At 41.9% G+C, this 25371-nt stretch overlaps 1 protein-coding gene across 1 annotated transcript in view; it reads left to right on the plus strand.

Moving 5' to 3' along the window:
* rhbdl3 (rhomboid, veinlet-like 3 (Drosophila)) overlaps nucleotides 1–25371 on the plus strand; it is a 38622-nt gene that overhangs the window by 3423 nt on the left and 9828 nt on the right. Inside the window, exons 4-6 of the mRNA XM_028417095.1 lie at nucleotides 19265–19423; nucleotides 24482–24706; nucleotides 24975–25123. Coding sequence (XP_028272896.1) covers nucleotides 19265–19423; nucleotides 24482–24706; nucleotides 24975–25123 — 533 coding nt within the window. The remainder of the gene's footprint in view (nucleotides 1–19264; nucleotides 19424–24481; nucleotides 24707–24974; nucleotides 25124–25371) is intronic.

A 25371-nucleotide genomic window follows, 5' to 3' on the forward strand; every position in this document is an offset into this window, starting at 1 on the left:
CCCAGCCTCCGTTTGTCCTCTACACACACACAAATCTGTAAAGAGTGCAGTCATTGAAGGATGATGAGAAGAAGCTGTGTCTTTCGTGAAAGCTTCTTTCTGTTCTGACTGATATTCATGTTGGGTTGTGTGTGTGTGTGTGTGTGTGTTTTTTCTGAGGATTTCTGGGGATTTGACCACAGTTTATATCCAGGGTTTATCTGATAAACCGTATTAAGCATGTTTAGATCAATCAAAAATTTTTGTTTTGTGCTCCCTGTGACCGTGCATCAGATTAGCTTTGCAGGGTTTCTCTTTGTTGTACCTATCTTGGCCTAGAGATTGATTTTGTTCACTTTTGGCTGGTGTATGACATTGTTATTTAAGGGAACTGGGAAAGTCCCTAGCAACAAGAGTTACGTCTTGTGAACAGTAACAGGTCTTTCATGCCTTTGTGTATTTGGATGATCCATAAGTATGTCCCCAGCTGCCTTTGTGTTGACATTAAAATCCCCCAGACACACGCCCACAGGAGCTTAGTGATTAAACACTTTCACATGTCTGCGTACTTTCCATGAAAGTGTTTCCTTCTTAATTTCTTGGTTGGTGGTATAGAAACGTCTGGCACACTGAACTGTAATCCCAGAGCAACTCACTTTTATGGAATGTTGTCTAGCCAGTACGCTATTTCATGATTTCCATTGTCTGTGTGTGTGTGTAAGGGTTGATGCTGACCCCTCTGCAGATATCTTGAATAAAGGTTGTATGAGACAACATCAGAAGTTTAATTTAACAAAACAAAGTTGTTCAGAATGCTGATTCTTTTCTATGATGCTGACATTTATGCTGATGCACAGTCATGCTAGACTTTCAACCTTTGCTTTTACTTCACTTTGGCTTGCTCTGCTTGGTTTCTTTTACACAAACTAGTCCCACATGGTTACATTTAGAGATAAAATTCACACGGTTAGGTTTAGAAAATAACATCACCGATGGGTCTTGTGACTGCTACAGCTCCTACAATAGAACTGAACTGCAAACTGATGCTTAGGTGCTACTTTTGGTCTCTATTATGTGACCATCACACAACAGTGTGTCCATGTGTGACATCTCATCTCAAGCTGAGGTCAAGTCCGTAGCTGTATCTGTTCATTGCTTCAGTGACACCTACCAAGTGAGAAGTCACAGCCAGCCTTCCAAAAATATCGACTGCAGCCCCGTCTGTTTTTCTTTTTATTGTGAGATTGTCATTATTCTTAATCAGCACACAGGTGCAGAAACCATGGGGGGCACTGTATTGTGATAAATGATTGATGATCACCCCATCACTTCTATACTGAAGCGGAGTGTTTGAAGTCGTTGTCTGTGGTGGTATCATCTTGCCTTCTTGTACCACAGAGCAGCTGGCCTTGCCTCGGTGTCTTCTGTTAAAAAAGAGCACTCAAAGCGAACGGTCTACCACTCAGGTAACTGCAACTTAATGGATAAACCGACTGGGAAACCTCAGCTGTGTTTACTGGTGCATACAGGCGTACAATGTCTTGGCTACGCCTTGTCAGTTTCACCTCCTTTGAAAACAAAAGACAGTTTAGACAGTGAGATAGTGGACAGCAGTCGGAGCAGATCGTTTTGATTGAGTTCAAAGAGAGGAAGCTGTGCATTATACAGTATCACATTTCATGAAATCTGAGAGGTCAAATAACTGGAAAAGGTGTTTTACGTCTAAACTGATCATCTTGTGACCAAAATATTATCAAACGTTTTTTGTTTGTTGCTCCTTCATGTTTAGGTTTTTGGATGTTTTTTCACCCACATAGCATTCTGATGTGCTTATCAGTCTAATTGTCACTGACATACACACAGATGGCGGGGTCACAGTTTGCCGACCTGCTCATCTGACACCGCACCAGTGATTGACACCAGCTGAGTGGTGGAGATAACTCAGCTATGCCTGGTCTCTTCTTGATTTTAGGATCATAAAAGCTAAATGACACTCCGCCTCATTCTGCCTGTGCAGTGTGGTGATGAAATAACAGACCCAGCTTCAAACATTTTCATTGAAAGATTTAATCAGTGCTCATCTTCCCCCACTCCTCTGCCTCTCCCACTGCTCAGCTCTAAATAGATTTCCTTAATGAAAGGCACGGTTCCAGTTGGCGGAGTGTGAAAACATTCTCTGTTTTTATGCAGAGGTAAAAATAGCTGCTGTGCCTGTCGATCTGTAAATGGGAAAATGAAGATGTGCCAGTTTATCTGTAATTGACCGTAGTGTGCAAAACTTATACATTAGCAGCAGTGGTATTGATTGTCTCTTTTGATTGTTGAATTGCTGATTTGAATGACAACCTTGTATGTTTTATAGCATAGATAAAGCCATGTTTTGTGCATATATCTGTACATGCCAGGACTAAAACTCTAATACTAAACGTCATGAGAGGCCGGGGCTGCCTGCTGCCTTTTAGGACCAGTGTCAGTGTTAGTTCTGATGGGGCCCCTTGCACAAATAAGCCCTGATTTGTCTGCTTTCTGTCTCCTCTTTCATCTCCCTCACACTTATTACCTCTGCCTCTTCTTCTTTCTGTCCCTCATCTTTTTGTTCTGAGGTCCAATCCACCATCACAGTTAAGTGGATGACACTGCAGATGTGTTGAGGCTGCTCATCAGTGCTTTCATCTAATCTATTTTCATTAGCCCTGTTCACAGTTCCCGGCCGTCACCACCGCACACACTAGTTCATCAGTTTGAGGCTGAAGGGCTCTGCTGGAAAAACATCAAATTAGAGCTTGATGAAGGAGTTTGGAGTGTTTGTTTTCTCTGTGTCATTGTGAGCTCAGTGTCACCACTGGTTATTATGACCTGCTTTTTGTCTGGAAGATCATGTTTCAGTCACACTTGCTTGACAAACTACTTGATCGCTGATTGGTTTAGTTTGTGTTAAGCTGCACTAGTGAAAGTTGTGTACATGTTAAACCAGCTAAACCTGCAAAGACTCTTTGTGTAAACACAAACTATTCCACTTGCAGTCACCAGGAAAAAAGGGTAAATACTTCTGTTGTCTTTTCATTTATTTAACAAGAGAGACCTGTTAAGCTGCTAAATGGACACATCAAAATCATCACTTTTTTCTCTGAGATCCTTTTCCCTGCTGTTTATCCAGAATTCTTCCTTATCTTCAATATGTTGACTGTCAAAGCATCAAAGACAAGTGCAAACCTCCACAGACATTGTTAGGAGCATTTTTCTTTGAACTAGACGGCAACCAAAACTGGTTATGTTTCTGAGCCTCAGCTGGTTAAACATCACAGACAACACTACATATACTCATTCATGTGGCCAAACCCTATGTTACCAGTTGTAACTGCTTATCTACAATGGGGCGGGCTGTATGTGATGACTTGCTGCTTGCATCGTTCCAAAATAAATGCAGAATTTGTAATCATTTGTAATAAAATTTTCTAGTAAAATTTTCTAGTACAACCGCATCCAGAGGTAGTTTCTTCTGCGTCTGTTAGTACTGACCATAGGAAATCCAAGTCTAACTCACAGAGACTTTCTAAATAACATACTTTTTTAATTTTTGAGAACACAAATCACGCACTATTTTCTGGCAGCATTACTGTTGCATTCCACAGTGCCAAATCTGAATATTGTTTACAAGACAGTTGCTGTAGTCAGTCTTGTGCTTTTCTTGGCTCAGTCTTCTGATGTATCCTCTGCAGCACAAAGGATTGTGGGGCAGAGGGGGAGTTCAAACTCACCCGTAAGTTAGTTATGTGGAACACATTATTGTTTTCTCATCATGACGGTGGGACAGGAGGTGTTTTAAATGCTGACAAGCACTTTTCTTAAAGGATTTTTACAGAGCACATGAAGTGTCAAGCTACAGACCGGAGTGTATTTTCAGGTTATTTGGGCCCCTATCTTTGTTCATTGTAAGATGAAGACCCCCTTACTTACCTTTTAACTGAAGCAACATTCTTTAACAGAGAGCGGCTTCCTGTTTCAGGTTGTCACTCTGATCCTCTGGAGATCAAAGACAGGTCCATTCATTCCCTGTTGCTGAAACTGTAGTCTTCCCACAGGTTGTTGTTACAGAGCTGTTGACAGAGCCGGTCATGACCCATCACACCAACAGCTGAAAGCGGTGTGTATCAGTGTGTGATGGACTTGTAAGCCCGTTCTTTAGTTTACTATTGACGATGGGAAAAGTCTCCTTTTTGCAGAGGAAATGCACATTTTAGGACACATTCCTGTGTCACAGTGAAATCTCACAGGTGCAGTGTTGACACTGAAACAATAACCCTGTGTTAGCTGTGTACACCTGTGTGTGTGTGTGTGTGTGTGTGTTAACTGATTTCTGCCTCTTCAGTCAAGCACTTCCCATTAAGGAATGTTTTGCAGTGAGCTCTGAGCTGAGCCAACTCTTTCATTCCCCTCTGTTCTCCCCGCAGAAAAACAGTTCAGTCGTCGCCGAGACAGATGGCACATTGACGACCACCACAAACGATAGCTGACAACCACCGGCGCACATGTTTATGCCCGCACGCTCGATGCCAGATACACTTTCTGGATGTGAACAGCAAATAGTTTGCTGGCTTTCAGAACGCTCTGTCATACTATGTGCTCAGATGTCCACAAAGCACTGTTCTAACAAACTACTTTAGCAGGGCCTCCTTGTTTATTCATCCTCCTCCCTGTTTCCCCTGGAGATTTTGCACTCAAGGCAGACTGTGATGCAGACAAAACAATGCAAGACACCATAATTCAAAGGCAATGACTTTTTTTAGCTGGTTTACACACACCCATACTGAACCTGGAGGTAATGCATAATGCTGCACCATCATTTTTTCAAATCCTTATAATTTCTACAAGCTTTCTATTTTTGTTTAAGGGTGATCTTCTGCTTTGTTATAACAATCTGTACAATAATACATTTAGATTGAATACCAACATGCATTTACACACTGATGTGTTTTTCCTCTCTGGTTTGTGTCTACATGACATTCAGAGGCTTCCAGAAGAAGTAATGTCTTTTCATGTAAGAAGACATAAAACTATTTGACACAAAGCAGGTTGAGAAGTAGTCATCTAATCTCTGTAACCTCTCATTTCTCCTCACTCGCGTCAGACTCCTCTGAATGACAGGCACTGTGAGGTTTCTCAGATAAATTAATCACACAAGTGGCTTCCCTCAGGCTCTGTGTTTGTCCCAGTTTCCCAAAGAAAGGCAGGAAGAGTGTTGCTGTTTACATTCATGGAATAGATAAGTGAATGATCCATTCCCATATCCATTTAGAAGTGCAGGTTTGCATGCTTTTATCCAGCAAATAAATAGATTCTGTAGTCCCAATGTAATATACACCTCAGTATGGCAAGTTTTGAAGATATCAAGGATGTGTAGTCGCTTGATGTTCGAAGGAGGTGTTCTATATGTGTGCTTTAGACCTCGAACAACACCTACTTTAGCATATATTCCATGCTGGCTCACTTCATTGCTTTAACTATGGCCAGTTTCTTTGTATTTATATTCATTGATAGACCTTGACACCCAAACCTCATCTTATTGTTACGAGATGACGTCATTCATAAAGCCAGATGTTTCTGAGAATGTCAAACATAGGTGAATAAACGGGTCAGAGTAGCCTGGGAATAGCTATAATGAGAATTACTGTAAGTCCTGACTTTAATTAATCATCCGAAGCTGTCTGCCTGTTTTCCTGTTGTTAAGGCAACCTTTCCTGGTGCAGCCCAGCAGGCTCAGCAAATGCCCAAGGTGAGCAGCAGTGCTCAGCTTTCACACAGATCCTCGTTCCCGTCCTGTCCCCTCTGTGTCGTCTTACAGGGCATCACTGCCTAAGCCTGCCAGCCCGGGCCAAAGTGCTGAAGTGGCCAACTGAGACAAGGACGAAAAACCACATCACAATTTTGCACTGACTCCACAAACATTATAAAAGGTGACCAAGGCCTGCGGAGAGTGTGTAGGTGGTGGACAAATCATTCCTCCCGACTCAGGGAGACTGGGGTTTGTGTCCCTTGTCCTGATCTGTTGCTAAACATCGCTTCATTCACAGTTCGCTTTGCCAGTAGAAGCAGTCTGTTAGGTTTAAAAAGATCAATGGTTTAGGTTAAAATAGACCCATCTGTACAAGTTTCTATGGCCTTATTTATTGCACCAATTTGAAGGTTTCTCTCTTCTTTAGGAAAAGGCTTTTTGCCCTTAAACAAAAAATAAAGTTACAAAAGATTCTGTTTATAGCAATGACTGGCAAGGCTCTTCGACTGTAAATCTATCTGAAATACTTTTCATGCCTGAAAGGGAATTTATGATTTTATGTAGTTGTGTCCTCCAAATGCAGCTGCAGTGATCCCAGCTTGTCCCTGATGCGTTCGGGTGCAGTCACACCTTTATTTCCAGCTGTTCACTTGGAATCCGATCAACCAAACTGCACGTTAGAGTGAAGGCAATGCCAAAGAGAGAGCCTTCTGATCGTCCTCTCCTGTGACAGCGCTGACAGTGCTGCTCTGTCTAATAGAAATCTCAGAGCTCCAGGGGTAGACGGACATATTCTTATCTTTGGCACTGGGTTTTCCACAGCCAGAGTTGCAGATACAGCGGCTCATCAGGGTGCCTGTCAAAGTCTGGCACTACGGGTGCCATTATGATAAGACTTATCTGCTTCATGAGAACAGCTGCCAGGGTTATGATAACTTACAGTTCCATTCCAAAATAAACTTTTTAATGGGATATAGGTAGCAGCGTTTTCACAGCATTGTCATATATATAGTAACATCTTAGGTGTAGAAATGTCAGTAACAGGAATAAGTGTATGCCATGTGTCTGTGTACGTGGTCTGTCTCTGTTGTGGTACTTTCTGTTTGAAAACTGGAGTCCACAGTGAACTTCCTCATCTTAGCTGCCACTGTAGAGCTCATTATTGAGAGTTGTGTAGAACACATGTAGAACTACACGCAGAGGGATGGAAAGAGTTAATGCTGTTTTATTCTGCTACTTTTTGAGCAACATTAATGTTATGTTATGTACATGCTAAAAAGCTGTGGTACATCATGTTCAGTCAGCTATTGTTGGGCTATTAGCGACTGTCTGTAGAGCTACATTTTGACTGATCTATATATTCTATATAAGACTTGCTGATTGGTCAGTTCATTATGACATTGTTACTTGTAGGCCTGTAGCTGTTACAGTTTTCCCACCTGTCGGTTTGGATGCTCATTTCCTTTCTCGCTGGTGCAGAATGAAGTGATAGGCTATTGGCTACAGGCTGTGTGGTGTCAGTCACACCACTCCTTGTCCATCTTTATTTACATTTTGTTATGTTTAGTTGATGTTTAAAGCAACATCAGGTTACGGTTTTACATTGATTTCATTATCACAGACATGACCTTGTCATTTTAGTAGGTAGATTGTGCTACCTTTGGACTGGCTGTCTGATCCTGGATGTAGCTTCAGGATAATCAGTCTGATTGCTCTAAAAAAGCTATCAGCATTTTTTACAGACCTTTTGTTCCTTTAAGAACAGCTACTCTGTAAAATGTTTGGTTGCTGTATAAAAGCATCATACAAACCTCACTTAAACCCCCTGAAGTGCCTTTTGCGTGGAGTTTTTTTTTCTCCAGCTCCGGTAAAGAACTCTTTTCTCACCTCACCTTAAAAGGAAAGGGGAGTTAGTCTGTTGAGAGAGTGGCAATTGTTTCTTTGCTCACTGACCTCTTAGGATTATGGGAATAGGATTATGAGCAAGCGGGTCCGTGGTGGGACTTTTACCCCACCTCCAAGGATCAGGAGACAGCTCGCTGGCTGACCGCCTGCGATTAATAAAAGCTCCTTCTTGCAAAGTAGTGCCATAACTGCACAGGAAGTGAAATGTCAGAGGAGACAGAGGACATTTGTGTCTTATACTTGTATAATACATCCTTTGCCTTGGTAGTGTGATCATTCTGTCAGGGGAGGGGCTCTTGTTGAAGATTGACAGACAGTTTGAAAGGTCCCACACATCCCAGATGGCAACCTTGAAAATGTTTCTGAGAGCCTGTTTAGCTCCTCCAGCCTCACCCCCAGCCTCACGCAGCCCCCTCCCTTTTTTTTCTTTCCCTTTTCTGTGTAAGATTTAAAGAATATAAGTCTGGGCCCTCCCCTTAGGGAAGCCCAACCTCGGGTCCATTTGCCAGCTATTAGAGATCATAAATCTCTATGGTGAATGGAACTGCTGCCATCAGTGCTGCAGGGATTTGATGGTGTGGGGGGGAGTTGACCTGAGGGCAGGCCTGTGGCAGAAGAAGGGACTGAAAGGGAGAGAAAGACAGCCTGGGGATGGCTCATTAAACAAATGTTTCTCCCCTCTTTTTGTTCGCCTTCCTTTTCCGTGAAGAGCTGTTGCAAGAGCAGAGCAGCGACGGGATGTTTGATAGTGAGGATTCTCACCTCGTTGTAGAAGGGGCGTTTGGGGAGAAAAGGTCACCAGACTCCATCTTTGTCTCTGTACTGACCTGCCTGTGCTCTGCGCCTGACTGACATGCTTTGTTTGTGCACTCTTCTGCCCGTGTCCTGGAAAAGGAGCTCATGTTTGTGTTTTTGTGAGTGACATTTATAGCTGCTGTGGTGCACTCTTTCTGTTTTTGTTTTAGATCTTCATGTTTGCCTGTGTCCTGTAAAGTGTTTTTGTTTTGTTGTGTTTCCTTACATGATTTTCTGCAGTGTGAATGCTTTCACTAACAACAACAGGGGGCAAAGTGTTTATTTGAACACATGTTAGAGAGCCTGCTGAGGGCCATTCAGCTGTCGGCTGCAATCCCCTCAGTTTCTGCAGACACCCCGAGGGCAGTACAGCACTCTGTCTCATTTGGCCTTACCTCTCAACTATCAAGCTGTCTGTCTTGTTCCTTATTTCCTTCTGTCAGATAATGTCAAACCATGTCCACTCTAATGCAGATGTTTTTTACAGCACATCCTTTTTTCTTTCTCTTCTCTCTATAGTAGCTAATAGCTCTGTATTTTTGCTGCCACCTGCTGCTGCTGCTGCTGCTATTCATATAACATAGCATACCTCATCTTCACCTCTGCATCCACCCCTAGACTCTCAACTGTGCATCCATGGTGTCTGCACAAATCCATGTCTGCAAGGGAGTACATCAGAGCTATCTAAAGTGATGTGGCCGACTTTCCATGTCAAAGCTGAGCAAAGACAGAACATCCTGTGTTGACCCTTTCACACCGAGTGCAATCACAGGCACTGCAACCATTGACTGTGCTTCAGCTCACAACTTGCATTGCTGTAGTTGGAGGTAATAACATCCAGAGCGTGTGTGATATGCCTCCCTGTGTCTGATACTGCAGCATCTGTCACAGGGAAGCCCTGATGATATTATGATTGCATCTTGTCTCCCTGCGACCTGAATGCCTCTGTGTCTGTAATATAACATTAAGCCGGGTGGGAAATGTGATTTTAAACTTTAGGGACTGAACCTGAAGAGGGAGAACAGCCTCTTTGTAATAACAGTGCAGTGAATTTTGTGTGTTTGTGTGTGTAAGTAAATGTTCAGGGATACTGAGTGGGTGTGCTGCTTGGTAATAGATCTCAGCTGTCTGTGGAGCGGGCGCCATGATATGCTGTGAATTAGTGGAGATGTCGATGGAACAGAGACGGAACAGGCTGCTGATTGATCAAGCATATTGATACTAAATATTCAATTTGGATTAACCTTCTCCATGATGGTTTTCTTATTATCATTATTTGCATAGGGCTGCAGTGCTTATGTGCATGTGTGTTTTTTTTAATTCAAGTGAAGCGAGATAAGAAGGTGTCAGTATTATTTACGGCAGTGGTTAGGCTGGATGCACAAGAGGTGGTACATTTCACAGCTTCAGCAGAAACTAATATTACATCAGATTTACTCAGACCCACTGAACACAAGTTGCACATCATATCAGCTTTACAGATCATCACAAAGAAACAAGAAGAGTGCACTTAAAATAACAGTCACAGCTGCTTTTATGTTAGATTTAAAGGAGGAACTGATTAGTATCATTGATCGGTCGTCTGCTACGCACAGATGAACCAAAACTGATATGCAGCAATCCAAGGTTATCTTATCTATATATACAGGAAGTGTATTTTTGCAGTCTTATCAATCTTATCAAGGTGATATGGGTGAAGTATACTCATAGAGGGAGTGCTAACTAGATATTAAGTGCTCCTGTAAAATCACAGGAATAAGTTGTGTCTGTGTTTCAGCCCAGTACAGCAAGTGGGATCAGATGTGAAGGGATTTCAAGTAATACCTTAGTGACTGACACCTATCCATGTGTGTGTCTCTGTGTTTGTTTGTGTGCGCGCATGCATGTGCACTGAAGACATCTTCACACTGACCCATGTTGCCTGGTTACAGGCCAGTTGGCAAGGGAACCGTGACAGCCTGTGCTAATTTGCGATGGCCTCAGACGAGTGTGTGTGTGTGGGTGTAAGATGAATGAGGGCTTCTAATCTGTCAAGTGAGACAGGTGACCCAGCGCTTCTCTGATTAGCCCAGACAGACACAATGTCAGTCATTCCTGCAGCCACCACCAAAGCACACATCCTTGTGATAGAAAACCATTGAGCAATTAAGGTGACTCAATGTGAAATGGTCTACAATTGGACTGGAGCACTTCTTATGTTTTTGTATTTCTATCATGTAAATCTGACAATAGCGCAGTAATGGAAGGCCAGCTTTTGTGTGTTTGGAAGCATTATGTCCTGACCTTTTTTAAAATTCTGCTTTGCAAAGATTTATTTTGGTCTGTGAATATGCACTGCGTGTAGTCAGAGGTGTCTGTTCTATGGTAAAATAGATGGAGAAAGAGAGAGGGAGAGAGAGTACATTTGACTGCATGCAAAAAGAAAAGCAATTACCTGAGGGAGACTGCATGCATTTCCCATCACAGACAACAAGAGAGGAGAGAAGGCAAATGAAAAAAGACAAGAGGAGAGAAAGGCTTGAAGAGAGTGGAGATACTGTGGACAGCAGGGACTGTCTGTGAGTGTTGATAAGCCTAATCTGAGTGCATATAGTCCCACCACAAGTAACACACAGCATCACTTGCAGGAGGGGGTGATGTGTCCACTGTCTGGGTCGGAGGAGCCGGACTGGTCAGGATGTTTGTCCAAAACTTTCACTAAGGAGAATCACACTTGTGTCACTGTTGACCATTTTTATGACTTTTTTATCGAGTTTTATTTTAACGACTCTGGAGCTTGGGGGTAAAAAAAAAAATAATCGAACCTCCCCCTTACCTCACTCTTCCTGCTCTTAAATCTTAAAGCCAAGTGGTATGGGCCTTCACTGTGTCCTACAATAATCACCTGCTCAAAAGGAAATCACATGTTCAAGTGTGCAGCCTGCATAGCACTTGCCCCCTCAGTCTTTCACTGGAGTTTCCCAGGGGAAAGCACTGCCCGTATTCAAACATGAGTAATGAGGGAAAGAAAGCAGAGTGGATGAGAAAACGCTGGAGGAGCTGCTGTTTAATGAAAGTGGGTTATAATGAAGAACTGTGCTGGTACAAGGCAACATCCTCTCTCAGCTTGTTGATCCTGCTGATGTATGCCATGTCAGATTGTTGCTTAATTGACTTTGTTTGTGTCCAGCCTGAGGTTATCATATCAAATTAGGAATTTTACCTGACCTGCCATATTGTTGTTATTCAGCAAGCCATGCTGGTTATTTCCACCAGAGGCTTAAATACTAGCAATTTTGTCTAAACTATTATTACAATAGTTTGCCGTAGAAATTCTGCCTTTTGAGGTAGATCGAATCTCCTCTTCCTCTCTGCACTCCTTCTCCTGCGCAGCCTTGGCCTCAGCCTTTGAGTCTAGGTGTTGTTTATGGCTGCATTAACCGGCAGTGCTGTGGCATTTTGGGAGCCATTAGAAGTCTTGTTCAGGCATTAGTCATGTCTCTGTGTGTGACGTGGACAGAGCACTGGCTGGGCTGGCGGGGGCCGTGACATGCATGGCGAGTTGGTCTTTACGTGAGCCAGACGGCTGACCTTTTCCTGCAGAATCCTCCACGTCAGGAGAGGTGATGTCTGAGTAATTAATGGTGTGAAACTGTGGTGCCTCGTCACATCCCTGCCTTCTGCAACCTCCCCCGCTCTGCTGTCGCTGTGTCACTCAGCTGTCAAATGACACCAGTAGGGGATCTAACAGGGAGGAGCAGGGAGGTATTGGATTTGCCCATCTGTGAGGTGGAAATGTGTTCATCTCAAGCACTCTGGTGATAATGAAATGGAAAACAGTAATGATACACTGGGAGTCATCCAGCCGTAATGTCTCACATGTCAACTTGAGCTGATTGTTTTTTGTGAGTGTTGCTTTCTAAAAGGAGACCAGCACACAGGCACACATAATAAGACTAACAACTTCCCAATGCTGCCTTCTCCCTCTTCAGGCTCTCAACAGTCTTGCCTTTGTCTGGCTAAATGAATTTTCTCTGTGTCGGAGAACAATGAAATAACAAACTGGCTACTGACTGGTACCCCGTCAGCATCAGTGCCTGCCCGAGCTGGGAGCTGTCAGGTCAGCATCTGACAGCAGGGGAGATTAGACCTGCTCATGTCAGACCAACCTCCGTGAACTCAGCTTTCTTTCTTACAAACTACACTGACTGCTGTGTTGTCTGACAGGGTATGTGTGTGTATATGTGTGTGTTTGTCTATGTATGGAATGTTTTATATCCCCAAACAGACCACTGTGCACAATAATATCAACATTGTTATTGACTGATATTAGCATTAAAACAAATGCCTGCCAATGATATCAGCAGATATGTTGACACAAGTGTGTCTGCTGTGTGTTAGAAAGTGTCTCTGAAAACTGCTAGAAAAGTTGCTGACTACATTGGCATTCATTTAGCACTACAAGTTTAATTATCTAGTTTGATGAGTTTTCAGTTTATTACTGTGCATTCCAACAATCAACTTTAATCTTTTAAAGTACAGGTAATGAAATAACAGCTATATGTGTCATAAGCATCCATACAGGACACTTCCCTAAAAGATCTTCATCAGTTCTTGTTGCCCACACAGTCTTGACTGTGATCTTTGGCCTGATGTCAGTCTCAGTGTTTAACTCTTCACCTCTCTGTCTGCTGCTCCGCCCCTCTCATTCTGTGCTGCTGCCCGCTGACAAGCTGTCGGCTCCACTCAACCTGAACTAGTCTTCTTAATGACACTGCGCGCCGTCAGTGGTGTGGATGATAAGCCCCCAAACCAAGGAGCGTCTTCCTTTTTTTAGGGACCAATAGCAATGATAATGTACTCTTTCAGCTGTGTGTGTGTGAAAATAAGGCAGCAGTAGAGACTGTGATAAGACTGATTAACATGAGAAGGTGAGTGTGTTTGAGTGTTGTTTATTGTGTGTGTCTGTGTGTGATGGCCAGTGAATGAGGTGCCCCTGGTTCTGTCTGTCCTCCGTCAGTGTAATTAGCAGGCAGACTAACAAGCTTTAACGAGGCTGGCGTTTTATTAGAGCTGCTAATTGCTCCACGTCAGGGGAATACTCAGGAGTTAATGTAAATGGGCTCTTTTGTGCGTGTGTGTGTGAATAGACGTTATGCAGTTTATGCAATTCAGCGCCCACAGACATAAAAATGGATAATGATCATATTATTTATTTAACCTAATTTATCAATCAATCCTCTGTTTATTTACAACTGTGCTGACTGCTACTGTTAGATCACTTACTCCTCTCAGATTATAATCCTATTTACTGTTTGCGTGTGTAATAATATTCAATTGTCATTCATGAAGATTAGAACCTGTTTATAATATGCAAAAATATTGATCGCTGCAGAGATCTGCAGAAAATATTGTGCTAATGTATACATTCCATTATTTTTGTATCAATAATAATAATTACAGTGCCATCATTATTAACAAGTGCACCTCTACTAGTGTAACATGTCATCATATCTGCTATAAAAAACTTTATTTTTCAGCCTTGTCGGGACTCTTGTTTCTGCATCATGGAAACAGGAAAACATTATAAAACATTATACTTGCCTCTCATATCTGAGCTGTGAACATGGCGTGACTCCTAAGCCGAAGATTGTTTGCCTACTTCATAGCTCCTCAGTAATCAGTGTTGACTGATTAATTGGTTAATCTGCATGGTCTTAGAATTGCCTGTCATTGTTTCGTGGCCACTAAAGTTCCCTTTGACTGGGTAACATTCATTTTTCATGTGCTCATTTACATCTCTTTTGAAGCACATGCACATTTATTTTTTTTAATTAATTACAGTGACAAATACCTGCTGTTTTTTTGTAATTGATTCTGCCAAAATGTAGGACATACTTTTTTAAAGGAGCACCTGCAGCTTGCACTTTTGAAAACCCTTATGGCTACAGAGAAAGGAAAAGCCTTTAGGAAAGTACAGCACCTGCCAGCTCATTAAATGGTGTCGGCTATTGTTAATTAGTCTGCACTGCAGACCCTGCCTTTACAGATTTTTTTTTATTTGCAGAGGAATACACAGTATACATGTAAAGAAATACAATTATTATTTACAGAGAGAGCCTTCAAGCTTGTCCCTATCTAGAGCTACTGTTTGTCACTCTGCAGGGTTTCTGTAGGGCACAGTTTACAATGTAGTCTTATTACACCAAGATTTAATAATTTTGCTTTCCATGGATAATGTAATAGCTTGATTTGTTGGTTGGTCAGCAAACTGAGCAGAAAGAGGCAGTTCTTTCCTGCATAATCCTTAAAATAGCAACAATTCAGTAATGCACAGTGCAGCAGTTACACTGCTGGTCTGGGGTTTGCCATGCCATTATTTCACTGAAGAATGCAACTTCTTTATGCTTAACACACAATATAACAATATATAGTAAAAATAAACTAGTTTATAAGAGCATAGCTTTGCAGACTCATACAGTATGTTGACTCGGCTTTGAATACATGACAGACAGACAGACAGACAGACATAATACATAAAACCAAAATCAAAAAGTCATTGGCTTTTTTGCCACTCCCTCCTAACATAATGTACAATGCATACTTTCACACTATAATACACTCCAGCGTGTTACCAATTAGCTGTGGTCATGGCTGCTGTTCTGCCTCCGCCTGGAAGGTGTTATTGTTAAACTGCATGACCCTATGTGCATGAATGCAGTGTGTTTCATCACTGCTGTTAGGTACGGGGCAACTTTAGTTGCTATTTTCAGTGTAGGATAGCAGATAGAGATAATAACAATGGGCAAAAAAAAAACCCTACGTGTCATTGCATCATGGGGTCACACACGTCACGCTTCATGCCTGTTTACTGCATGAACCTGTACGGCTGGATTATTTTCCAATGTAAAGCTAGATGTCTTTATAGGGGTAGGATTTCAATTTCCTGCCTTGTCAGTTTGTTTCACTGCATTTCTGCTTTATTACATGGAGCACAGTGAGGAGTGAATGACTTACCCACAGCAAAAGGCTTCGTTCTAATTGAAAGCCAACACGGTTACAGCATGACCTGTTTTCTCCCAGAATGCATCCTGTCTGAAGTGTTGATCATTCTGGCACATAACTGGTTTGGGGATATGTTTTGTGCTGATGTGGTATAAATTAGACACTAGTTTATTGTCAGCAGTTTATCTACTTATTGTGAACTCTACTGTGAGATCTGTGGTCTGCTTGAAGGTGTTTTAAACAGGCACAGTGCTGTTGATCAGCATCTACAGACCTTCTTTCAAAGATTGCCTAGTTTTCTTTTACATTTAGTTGTTTTCACATTCACAAAAACAAATGGTATCTATAAATGCAGCTAGTCTTCAAGCTGGTTTTCACACCCAGAGAGTGGCCAGGCTTATTTTTTGTAAATAAAAACTTAAATATGAGGATAAAACGTATCAAACTTTACACATCAGCATTTGCTTCATCAGTTCTTCACTGCCTGGCAGGTTCTGTATTGATGTTGGCATAAGAGGATTTGAGTTTGGTTTATTATTAAAGAACCAGGAGAGGATGTGGTTACTTGGTGTCTGTTTTAGTTCGTCTTCCTCTCACACTCTGCTTACTGCTCCACACAACAACTTATCAGCAGCTCATGGCTCTTGGACGGTGACCCGTATCAGTCTTGGTCAAAGGTCAGCAGAATCCGAGAGGTCGGAAAAGGTTGTGTCAAATGTTTGCTTGTGATCAATGTCTAGTTATCACAATGTGCATACTGAAGAGGACTTGTTGTTTCTAAGTGTTATGACTATGGTCTGTATTGGTTGTTTTCCACGTTTTGCTCAGGCCTCTTCTCTCCTTCAGGCTCTCTGTGAAAACATGTTTTTTTACCCTCACACACTGCATACCCTCATCTTCCTTAATATTCAGCTTTATGAAAATGAGGCTGAAGACAAAAAGCTTTACATTGTGTTCAGTCTGTACCCCCTCAATCACCCCCACCCTCCCTCTATACTCCCTGTTCTGCTTCGCCCCTCCCTAAGCTGTTTTTCTCCTCTGCACTGGCTTTAACATGAAAGCTCATTGGTAGTGAATGTTTTTGTGGTATTATGTCTGTACTGGGATTTATGTGTGTGTGTGTGTGTGTGCCTGTTTTAATCTGAGGGATTTGCATCATGCCCCCTTTACTGTTTGCAAAACAGACTCATGACATTGAAAATATTCTGGTCCAAAAGTTCACAGTGAATTTTATGTTACATGCACAAGCTAAACACCGGTGTATGAGCATAGCATTACCTCAGATCATCTGCCTGTTTATATAGATAGATGACATCAAAAAATTATTTAAAAAAGGACACCCCTTCCTGCCAGTTTTTAGTTAGTAGTGTCTCTGATGGAGGTATGCGTATTTATCTGCATTAAAAGGAAGTGATAACTAATTGGACTGGGTAAACCTTGCATGAAATTGCCATCAGAGGCCCATTCTCGAGTGTGTGTCCCTCTGCAGAGCTTCACCCCAGCTGCCTGCCCGTTGACTTCAGAGTGTGCTCACTCATCTATGAAGCCTGTGGTGTTCTAGAGCTGAGCGAGGAAAAGATGTGTGTGTGTGTGTGTGAGGAAAGTAATGTATGGATGCATCTGTGAGTGACGTGAAAAGAGATAACGGGCAAATTTATTGAACTATGTATTTTTCTTCTGAGGCTGCGGGTGTGTTTGCTTCGCAGAGAAAGTGAAGTGGAGGTGCATGAATGTATGTGAGGGTGGGGTGTGCGTGGTGCTGAGTTGGGAGAGGAGGCTGATTGGGTTTTTTTTGTTTTGAAGGGGTGGAGGGAGTTAGAGAGACAGAAGGGGGGGGGGGTCTCGGATTGAATTGTAATCCTTTAGTCCTGGTTAGAAATAACCCTGCATAGTCTGGGGACAAATAACATGACGGGGACACACACACATGTATTGTCTCGCTCGCACACTCGGGTGGTGAGACTAGATTTGGCTGGTGTTAGTTCATCATGACAAAATGTCTTCTACAGAAACTGGCTGATGTACTGCAAGACAAGGTTTGTTTTTTGCCTTTATAAAGTTTTGTTTTTTGCAACACGTGCTTGTCTGTCAGCGTGAGAACGAGTGAGAAAAGATGGATTGGTGTCTGTAGTTTATTTGTGTGCCTTTAAAAATGCGCTGTCATTGTAAGGATGTGCTCTGGTTTAATAAGAATATACCTCAATTTTTGCAACACTTCCTCCTCCTCCTCCTCCTCCTCTTCTGCTGTTGAATGATATGTGGCAGATGGCACACATTCAGACCAGTTGTCATAAATGATTTGTTCACTTCTGGTGGTGCTAAATTCATCATAAATCATAAAATGTTGGATCTGGTTGCTCTAAAGTAAGATGTTGCTCACACTGCTGTCATTCTAAATAAGGCTCTGTTCACACCTGACATCAGCACGCATCAGGGGTGATCCGTTCACAAGTGGACAGCTCGAAGGGGTGACGCATTTAAGCCATTCAAGCATTTAGACCATGTTGAGAGATGATGTGGGCTGCAGTGTTATTGCTAACTCGACTGATGTCCCTCTGCTGCATTCAATTTGCTCTGCAGAGCAGCAACCGTACTAGCATGATCAAAACGAGAGTTTAAAATGACAGCAGGAACTTTATTAATTCTGATTTTGCAACATGTTTGATATGGAGACAGTCAGGAGTTTTCAGATATTTCTAGCCTCAAATGGAATAAGCAGGAAGTGGATCACCCTTTTCTAATCTGAGGGTTTCCCTTACTGTTTCCTCTGCAGCAGTCTCCCTTCATAATCTCATCTCCCCATGTGTTTACAGGTTAAATGTAAAATGACATTGAGTGGAAAATCTTACTGACAGCTGTGACATCACAGGGGAAATAAAAAAATGCCTGATCACTGTTAAATAACCAAGAGAGGAGAGCCCAAAGCTCCTCTCCCTGTTGGTCAACGACAGCACCTGCTGCCAGCCTGGCTGCACTTATCCTCGCTGGCATATGGTGAACACTCACACGCACACACACACACACACACACACACACATAAACACACGTGTGTGTATGCTGTGACTGCTTCTGTTTCCAAGGTGTTGGAATCTGGCAGGCGTAGAATATTGTCTGAATGTCAAATCTTTATGCATGAATGTGTACAAATTGCAAAAATACAAAGAGTTATGTATGCACACACATACACACACTCACACACGCATACATGGAGGCGCACAGAGAGGTAGCAGTCATCTTCTGTCTGCACATTATTTGACATACAAATTAAATAAAGTACACATTCCAGGCCTCAAATAAGGACACTGTTTTTAAGAAACAAGTAATAGTGTCCACACATCACAAGCCTGTGTTTTACCTCTATACTCTGGGATGTACTTAACGGCAACATAACTGTTTTGTATTTGCATATTTTAGATAGCAATGTTTCAGCAAAATTTGCCACCTATGATTTGAAATCCTGTGTTTTTGTCCACAAAGACACACATACATGAGGGGTAATAAAAATAGGGAAAAGTGCAGAGCTGTATTCACATTTGGTAACATTTGGTAATGACTGTTCTGAAGGTCTTTTGAATTCACAGCTGCACCCACCACCACCACCATTGTATTGAATGCCTCCTGTAATCCGGCTGTAAATGAGCAGCTTGTGGTTAAATGTTTCAGTGTCATTTCAAAGTGAACTTCAAAGCTGTGAACTGTCATTTTTGGAGCCAGCCTTAAATGGTCAGACACTTTAACATGTACACATTCTTCTCTGATACTCTGCATATTCGTTTTGCCTGAAACATTTCTTTTTATTATTATTATTATCTTTGTGTGCATTTGCAGTACGACCAAGATAATTCAGGCTTCATCAGCACTGAGCGGTTCAGGGACCTGCTGGCGACCCACGGCTCTGAACTTGATCCACACAAACTGGAAGTCCTGCTGGCCCTTGCTGACGGCAACTCTGATGGAAAGATCTGCTACCAGGACTTTGTAAATCTGGTGAGATGCCTCAACTTATTTATGGACTTGTTCACATGGGAGTTAAAGAGAAATCAATAGTTTATGTCTATGTTAGATATGTCATTTGATACCAGTTTCTTCTCTGGGAAACTTCACACATCAAACTTTTTTTTACATGCACCTCCAAAAAGCCAGATCACCTCAGCTACAAGGTGGAGATTCTTTTTTTTCCTATTAGGAAATGACTGTGCGGTGATAAATTCGCCTCTTAGCGCTGCCCTTGCTCCACTTTCAGTTTCACCTTCAAACTGCAGCCTGCTGCTGATTGTCCAAGGTCTCACTCAAGTATCTCCATCTGTGCTCATAACCTTCTCAGTTTCTGTTTCTCACTGTGTCTCTGCTGTTCCCTCCTCGTGGGAGGCTGAACTGCTGACCCGGGACAGTATGGAGTGGTGGCAGTGTAGGAGTAGCTCTGTGGTAAACAATAACTACTGGGTGGCTGAGGAGAAGGGTGGGGGTGTGTGCATGTCTGTACAGACTGCAGGGAATTCATTGTTGTCTGTGAGTGTAAGTATGTCCATCTCTCTGTGTCACACTTGTTCTGCAGAACTGTTTATTGTCTGATACAGTGGGTGAGGAATGAGCTCTGTAGGAAAAATGTCAAAAGAACTTTTTTCATGGTGGTTTTCTAGTTTGTGTATTCATGTCACGTGAAAGTCTTTGGGTCATGCTGGAAGTGGGACAGAGAGGAATGGGGTGTGTGCACGTCTGTGTGTACATTCACACTCTGTGTTTTTCTTAGACCCCATTGTGTCAGGTCCCCAATGGTTTATACATCCAGAGAGGCAGCAAGAACAGAAGCTAAGTGAAGAAAGAAAGAAATGACTATTCATGATTATGGAAATATGATGTTATAAACACATGGGTGCTGAAACAGATTGAATACTTCCACTTACTCATATGTGAAGATTTCCATCTGTTTCATATACTTTTTGTTGAGATGTTTGTTTTTTAAAAGGTTTCATTACTGTATTTAAAATTTAAGGTGTTCTTCCCAAAGAAAATATCATAGATCAAATGTGTTGAATAACATCATAAAAACACAAGGCATTCCCAGACTTTTCTAGATGTGACATCTTTATATTAACAAAATATTTGTGTTGCTTTTCTCTGTTGAATATTAAAGGTAGGGTAGGAGATTTCATTCTGATGCACTTTTTGTTAAATTAGTGTAACTTCTCTCTACAATCTACAATCTACAATCCGATAGCAACCAATTAGTTCGGCAGTTTCGCATTAAAATGAAGAATATTAATCATCTGTGGAAGCTATAAAACGTCAGCCAATCCTACGAGGCGCACCTGCGCTGAGTATTGGCTGGTTGTCACTCTTCCTGCTCTGTGCGCACCAGAGAGGTACGTGCATGATGGCTGAAGTCACAGACTGGTTGGGAGGCGTGGCTTCGGGGTGAACTCCGAGAGAAAGGGGCGTGTGTTTACTTTCAAAATCTGGCTGACTCTCACTGAGTTTTCAAAATCTCCTACCCTACCTTTAAGCAGCAATGTGATGGCATCATCACCACAGGTTCTTGGTTGAAGAGTATTAAGAGTCAGTGATATTGTTTACCTTTTCTTCAGGTTATTTGTCAGTCATGAACCATACATCCACATTCTGTGAACAGAAAAATGCCTTAAGATACATTTCTCAATATTTCTTAATATTAAGGGAATTTTATCAGATTTGACAAACATTCACCTGATGGCTTTATTACACCTTGTTGGTCAAAGGTTTATATACTAATTATATCAAGTAGGATGTATCAATAAAAAAAACATCACTGTAATATCATAAAAGCTTTCATTTTGTTCCCTGAAAGTCTTTATAACATGTATTGCATGCATGTGATATGTAAACTGACACTGAAACCTCATATGAGGTTTCTATCCATTAGACACATGACCTCAAAGCAGTAAGTCAGCTTGAAATGTTATACAGCTCTGTTTCTGCAGACAGAATGGCTGAAAATGTAGTGTTAAAGGAATGTGTGTAAACATGACATAACTGACTTCCTATGGGTCGCCATGAATGGTCTCTATAAATAAATATCAAAGTACCAAAGATAAATAGGAGAGAGTTTCAAACTTTAAACTTAAGTGGCCGTGCCTGCTTCCTGTTGGAACCTTTTTATCTCTCCACAAGAAAAGATGGTAAAAAAGGGGTGATGTGGGGAGGAGTAAGAGAAGGCGGAGGCCCGGGCAGACAGAGACAAACTGTGAGGGGTTTATTTGTCGCGCCATCTCTCCGTTGCACCGCAGCTCCTCCATCAATGTGATTGTCAGTAATTGCCCACTCACTGCTCTGTCACAGTCGGTGTTCAAAACACTGCTCTCTCTTCTCCTTCCCTCTCCCTTCCCCCTCATCTTCTCTCGCTCTTTACCTTTACCTCTTCCTTTGCTTAATGTTTTTCTTTCTCTTTTTACTTATCTGCTTTTGTTTAACTCATGCATCACTCAGACATTGTAAATGTGTTTTTCCCACGGTGGGCAGAAACAGTAAGTGATAACTTATTGTTTGGTGTAAAGCTGTACAGTAGGGTCCTCTGTTTTTTATTATAATTCCACAGTGTGCTGTTTTGCGGGATTGGTTGACTCTCCAGTCCAACAAGCAACTGAAAACTGAAGTAAAACAACAAAGAAACCATCTGGCACAGGGCCACTACTTTAAAAGTGAAAGTCTGAACTCTTCACCCCACCTCCTTCATTTACAGGCTCCTGTTATTGTTTAGGCATAGGCATAATCTGCCAGGAATGTGTGGACGGTGTTGCAGCGAACGTGAAGTTGTTTTGTGTGTTTTTGAGTCCACTCTGTTGATGTAAACACAGAAGCATCTGCCAGAAAAGCAACACGAACATGCGGGACCCTGGTGGTGTTAAACGTAGGGGTTAAGGCAAGAACTGCGTCACATACTTCTCCCTACGTTTTTCCCTCATACTCTCTTTTTTCCTGTCTCTCCTCTCAACAGTGAAACGGTCTCTTGCTGTTCAAACACGCCTTTGTCTGTAAACTTCTCCCCTCTGGTCTTGGCTAACAGGCAGAAATGTCTTTCCTTCTTTTGTGCCTCACAGAGAGCAGAGGAATTGTGGTCAATTCACACGAAGAATTGACTGTCTTTATGGAGCACGGCTGCCTGGGGGAGGTCTGTGTGAGAGCACTTGCTTTGGTGTGTGGCATCGAAGTGGCCATGGTAACCTGTAATCATTTCCCCACAATTCTCAGTTCCCGATATAAAGCCTGAAATAATTGGCTTTTTTTTCTGAAGTTTATCTCCAAACAGTGACCCCCCCCCTTTTTTTTAAGAAAAATCCGCCTACGTTTATTGATCCTCAGATTGTACGTGTCTGTAATCAGTACTAGCTGTGTTTTCTTGTACATCTTTGTCTTTGTTTTCAAGAAGTTCAACATCAATCACAACTTTATAACTCATCCAACATTTGGAGGCAATTAAGAGTTGCAGCAGTTATACTACCCACTTTTTATTACTCAGAGCTGCTCTGCCACATAATGTATTTTACTGATCTCTGTCCTTGCTGAAAACAATATCATCTACTTAAAATAGCATCTGCTCACTGACACAGCTGGGCTTCCTGCAGCTTCAGAGACACACATGCTGCTGTAGACTTGAGATACGTTGTATTGCATAAACAGAGCTAGGTAAGAAAGAGAGTCTGGAAGGATAGAAAGATGGAGACAGGAATCATTACACTGTTGTGAAGAATCTTAGAACACACATAGCAAGTGCAATAAAAAGAACAAAGATTAGAGACAGCGTGATAAATGGCAGAAAGCTGTGACTGAAACAGCTGTAAACCTGAATCTGTTTCTCATTTGCTTCTAAGATTTTTTATTTTTAATCATTTAACACAATCTTCTGTTTCTTAGAGTTACTAATATTTCATGGATTCATGAGTTATTATAAAATATTTATTCTCTCTTTTCGTTATGTGTAAAGTGTGAAGTTTGATATGATATGTGCATTGTTGGTAATTACGCATCGTAAAAATAACCTGCTTCTCACACCAGCGGCTGAAACGCCCACTTCATTTCTCACTTTTCTGACCTGCATGTTGTGCTGTTACTGAGTTGTTGCCCTGTCGAACAAAAACAGGCTAAAATTGTAGCACTGGTTGCAGATCGTGATCTGATATGTGCTGTCAGCTGGAGGGTTTATTTAGATGAGGTGTAATTTCACTGCATGAGGAGATGCTGTTAACACTTGCTTTGCAGTGAAGAATAAATAAAAGTGCTCTTATTATTATGTAAAAGCCAAGGCCATATTTCAGAGGTTCTGTCATAAATTACCTATGTGCATATATATCTGACATTCTACCCATGGTTTGTCGGTCTATAAATAATTTTAAAATGATACTTAGCAAAATATATCCCCTAAATCCTCTGTAGATGTGAAGTGTGTGGGAGGATGTGCTTGTAGGAGAAGATGTCTTTGTTTCGGCGACTGTATCTTATAAATTATCCTATAAATGAAGTGATTGTTTTTATAACTAATCAATGAATTGTTTGATCTATAAAACTCACTCAGAAGACACCTGAAAACTGTCAAAAAGTAATCAAAGATCTTTTTGTTTGTCTGGTAAAAAAAAAAACACAATTGAAAATATTTAGCAAAAATAATTCTTAATCAAAATCATTGCAAACTTATTGAACTAAGTGACCCACCTCTGGAGCTGAAATGCATGACGCCTTGTGGCTGTGAACAAACCATCAAACATGGACACAGTTCATATGCAGGCAATTGAACTTGATGTCAGAGATGGAGAAGAGAAGGGTATGGTGGTTGCTAGGTGATGATGGAGGCATTCTGCTGCCACAGTATGGTGGGAACGGTGTGTTGTTGAGCTGGACTGAGTGGGATTGATGTGTGTGGCCTGTTTCTACAATGTGTATGTGTGTGTGTGTGTGTGTGTGTGTGTGTGTGGAGACTTCAGTAGTGCATTCAATAATTCATGAGTAGAGAGTAAAATGTTAAAAATAGTTAAACACTCTCTCTTTATCCCTTTCTGTCCTTTTTTTTGTCTCCAGATGAGCAACAAGCGCTCCAACAGTTTTCGGAGGGCCATTCTGCAGGGGAGCAGGCAGCTCAAAGGCTGCAGCCTCAGAGATGAAGTAGGCCTGGGATTGCCCCAACGTTTGGTCCGACATGTGGCCTATGAGACGCTGCCCCGCGAAGTGGACCGCAAGTGGTACTTTGACAGCTACACCTACTGCCCCCCACCCTGGCTCATCCTGGCCATCACTATCGCAGAGGTACATGATTGGAGAGACAGAGACACAACTCAAAGAGGACCTGCCCAGTGTGTTGTGGCATTTATCTCACTGTTGATCACTCATGGCTGGTGCATTAACACAGCCAGACACAGAGCTGTTAACCTGACAAATAAGCAAGTGGATACAAAATTGCTTTAAATACAATCATAAGTGATGTTCTTTTAATAGCATAGCTGCATAGACGTATAATGCAGTGCAATGTGTGGTTTGTATATTACACTGACCGTTCATTCTGTGCTGTAACCAGGTGGCTGTGTTCATGTACTATGGATTACAGCTGGACCGTCTGGTCCTGCAGGTGTCTAGCCCGTCCTTCCTTAAAAGCCCACTACCTTACCACCCACAGCTTCGAGCCCAAGCCTGGAGGTATCTCAGCTACATTTTCATGCACACTGGGTGAGTTCAAATCTTGAGTATCTAGAAGTTAATGTATTTTGCTGCAGTTTATCATGACGGACGTCATCAATTAGGGTGCAGTTAAAATAAACAGGGACTTCAGTGAATGTGAAATACCAGAAGAAAGGTATCATGTTCACAAACAAGTGATGATTATTGGATTATTGATGTAATGTGTTGACAGGTGCTGCCATATCTTAGTGCAGGGATCATTTATCTTTATAAGCACTCTTCTCTGTCAAAGGAAA

Source organism: Parambassis ranga, chromosome 1 (genome assembly GCF_900634625.1).
Source record: "Parambassis ranga chromosome 1, fParRan2.1, whole genome shotgun sequence".
NCBI classification, from domain to species: Eukaryota; Metazoa; Chordata; class Actinopteri; family Ambassidae; genus Parambassis; species Parambassis ranga.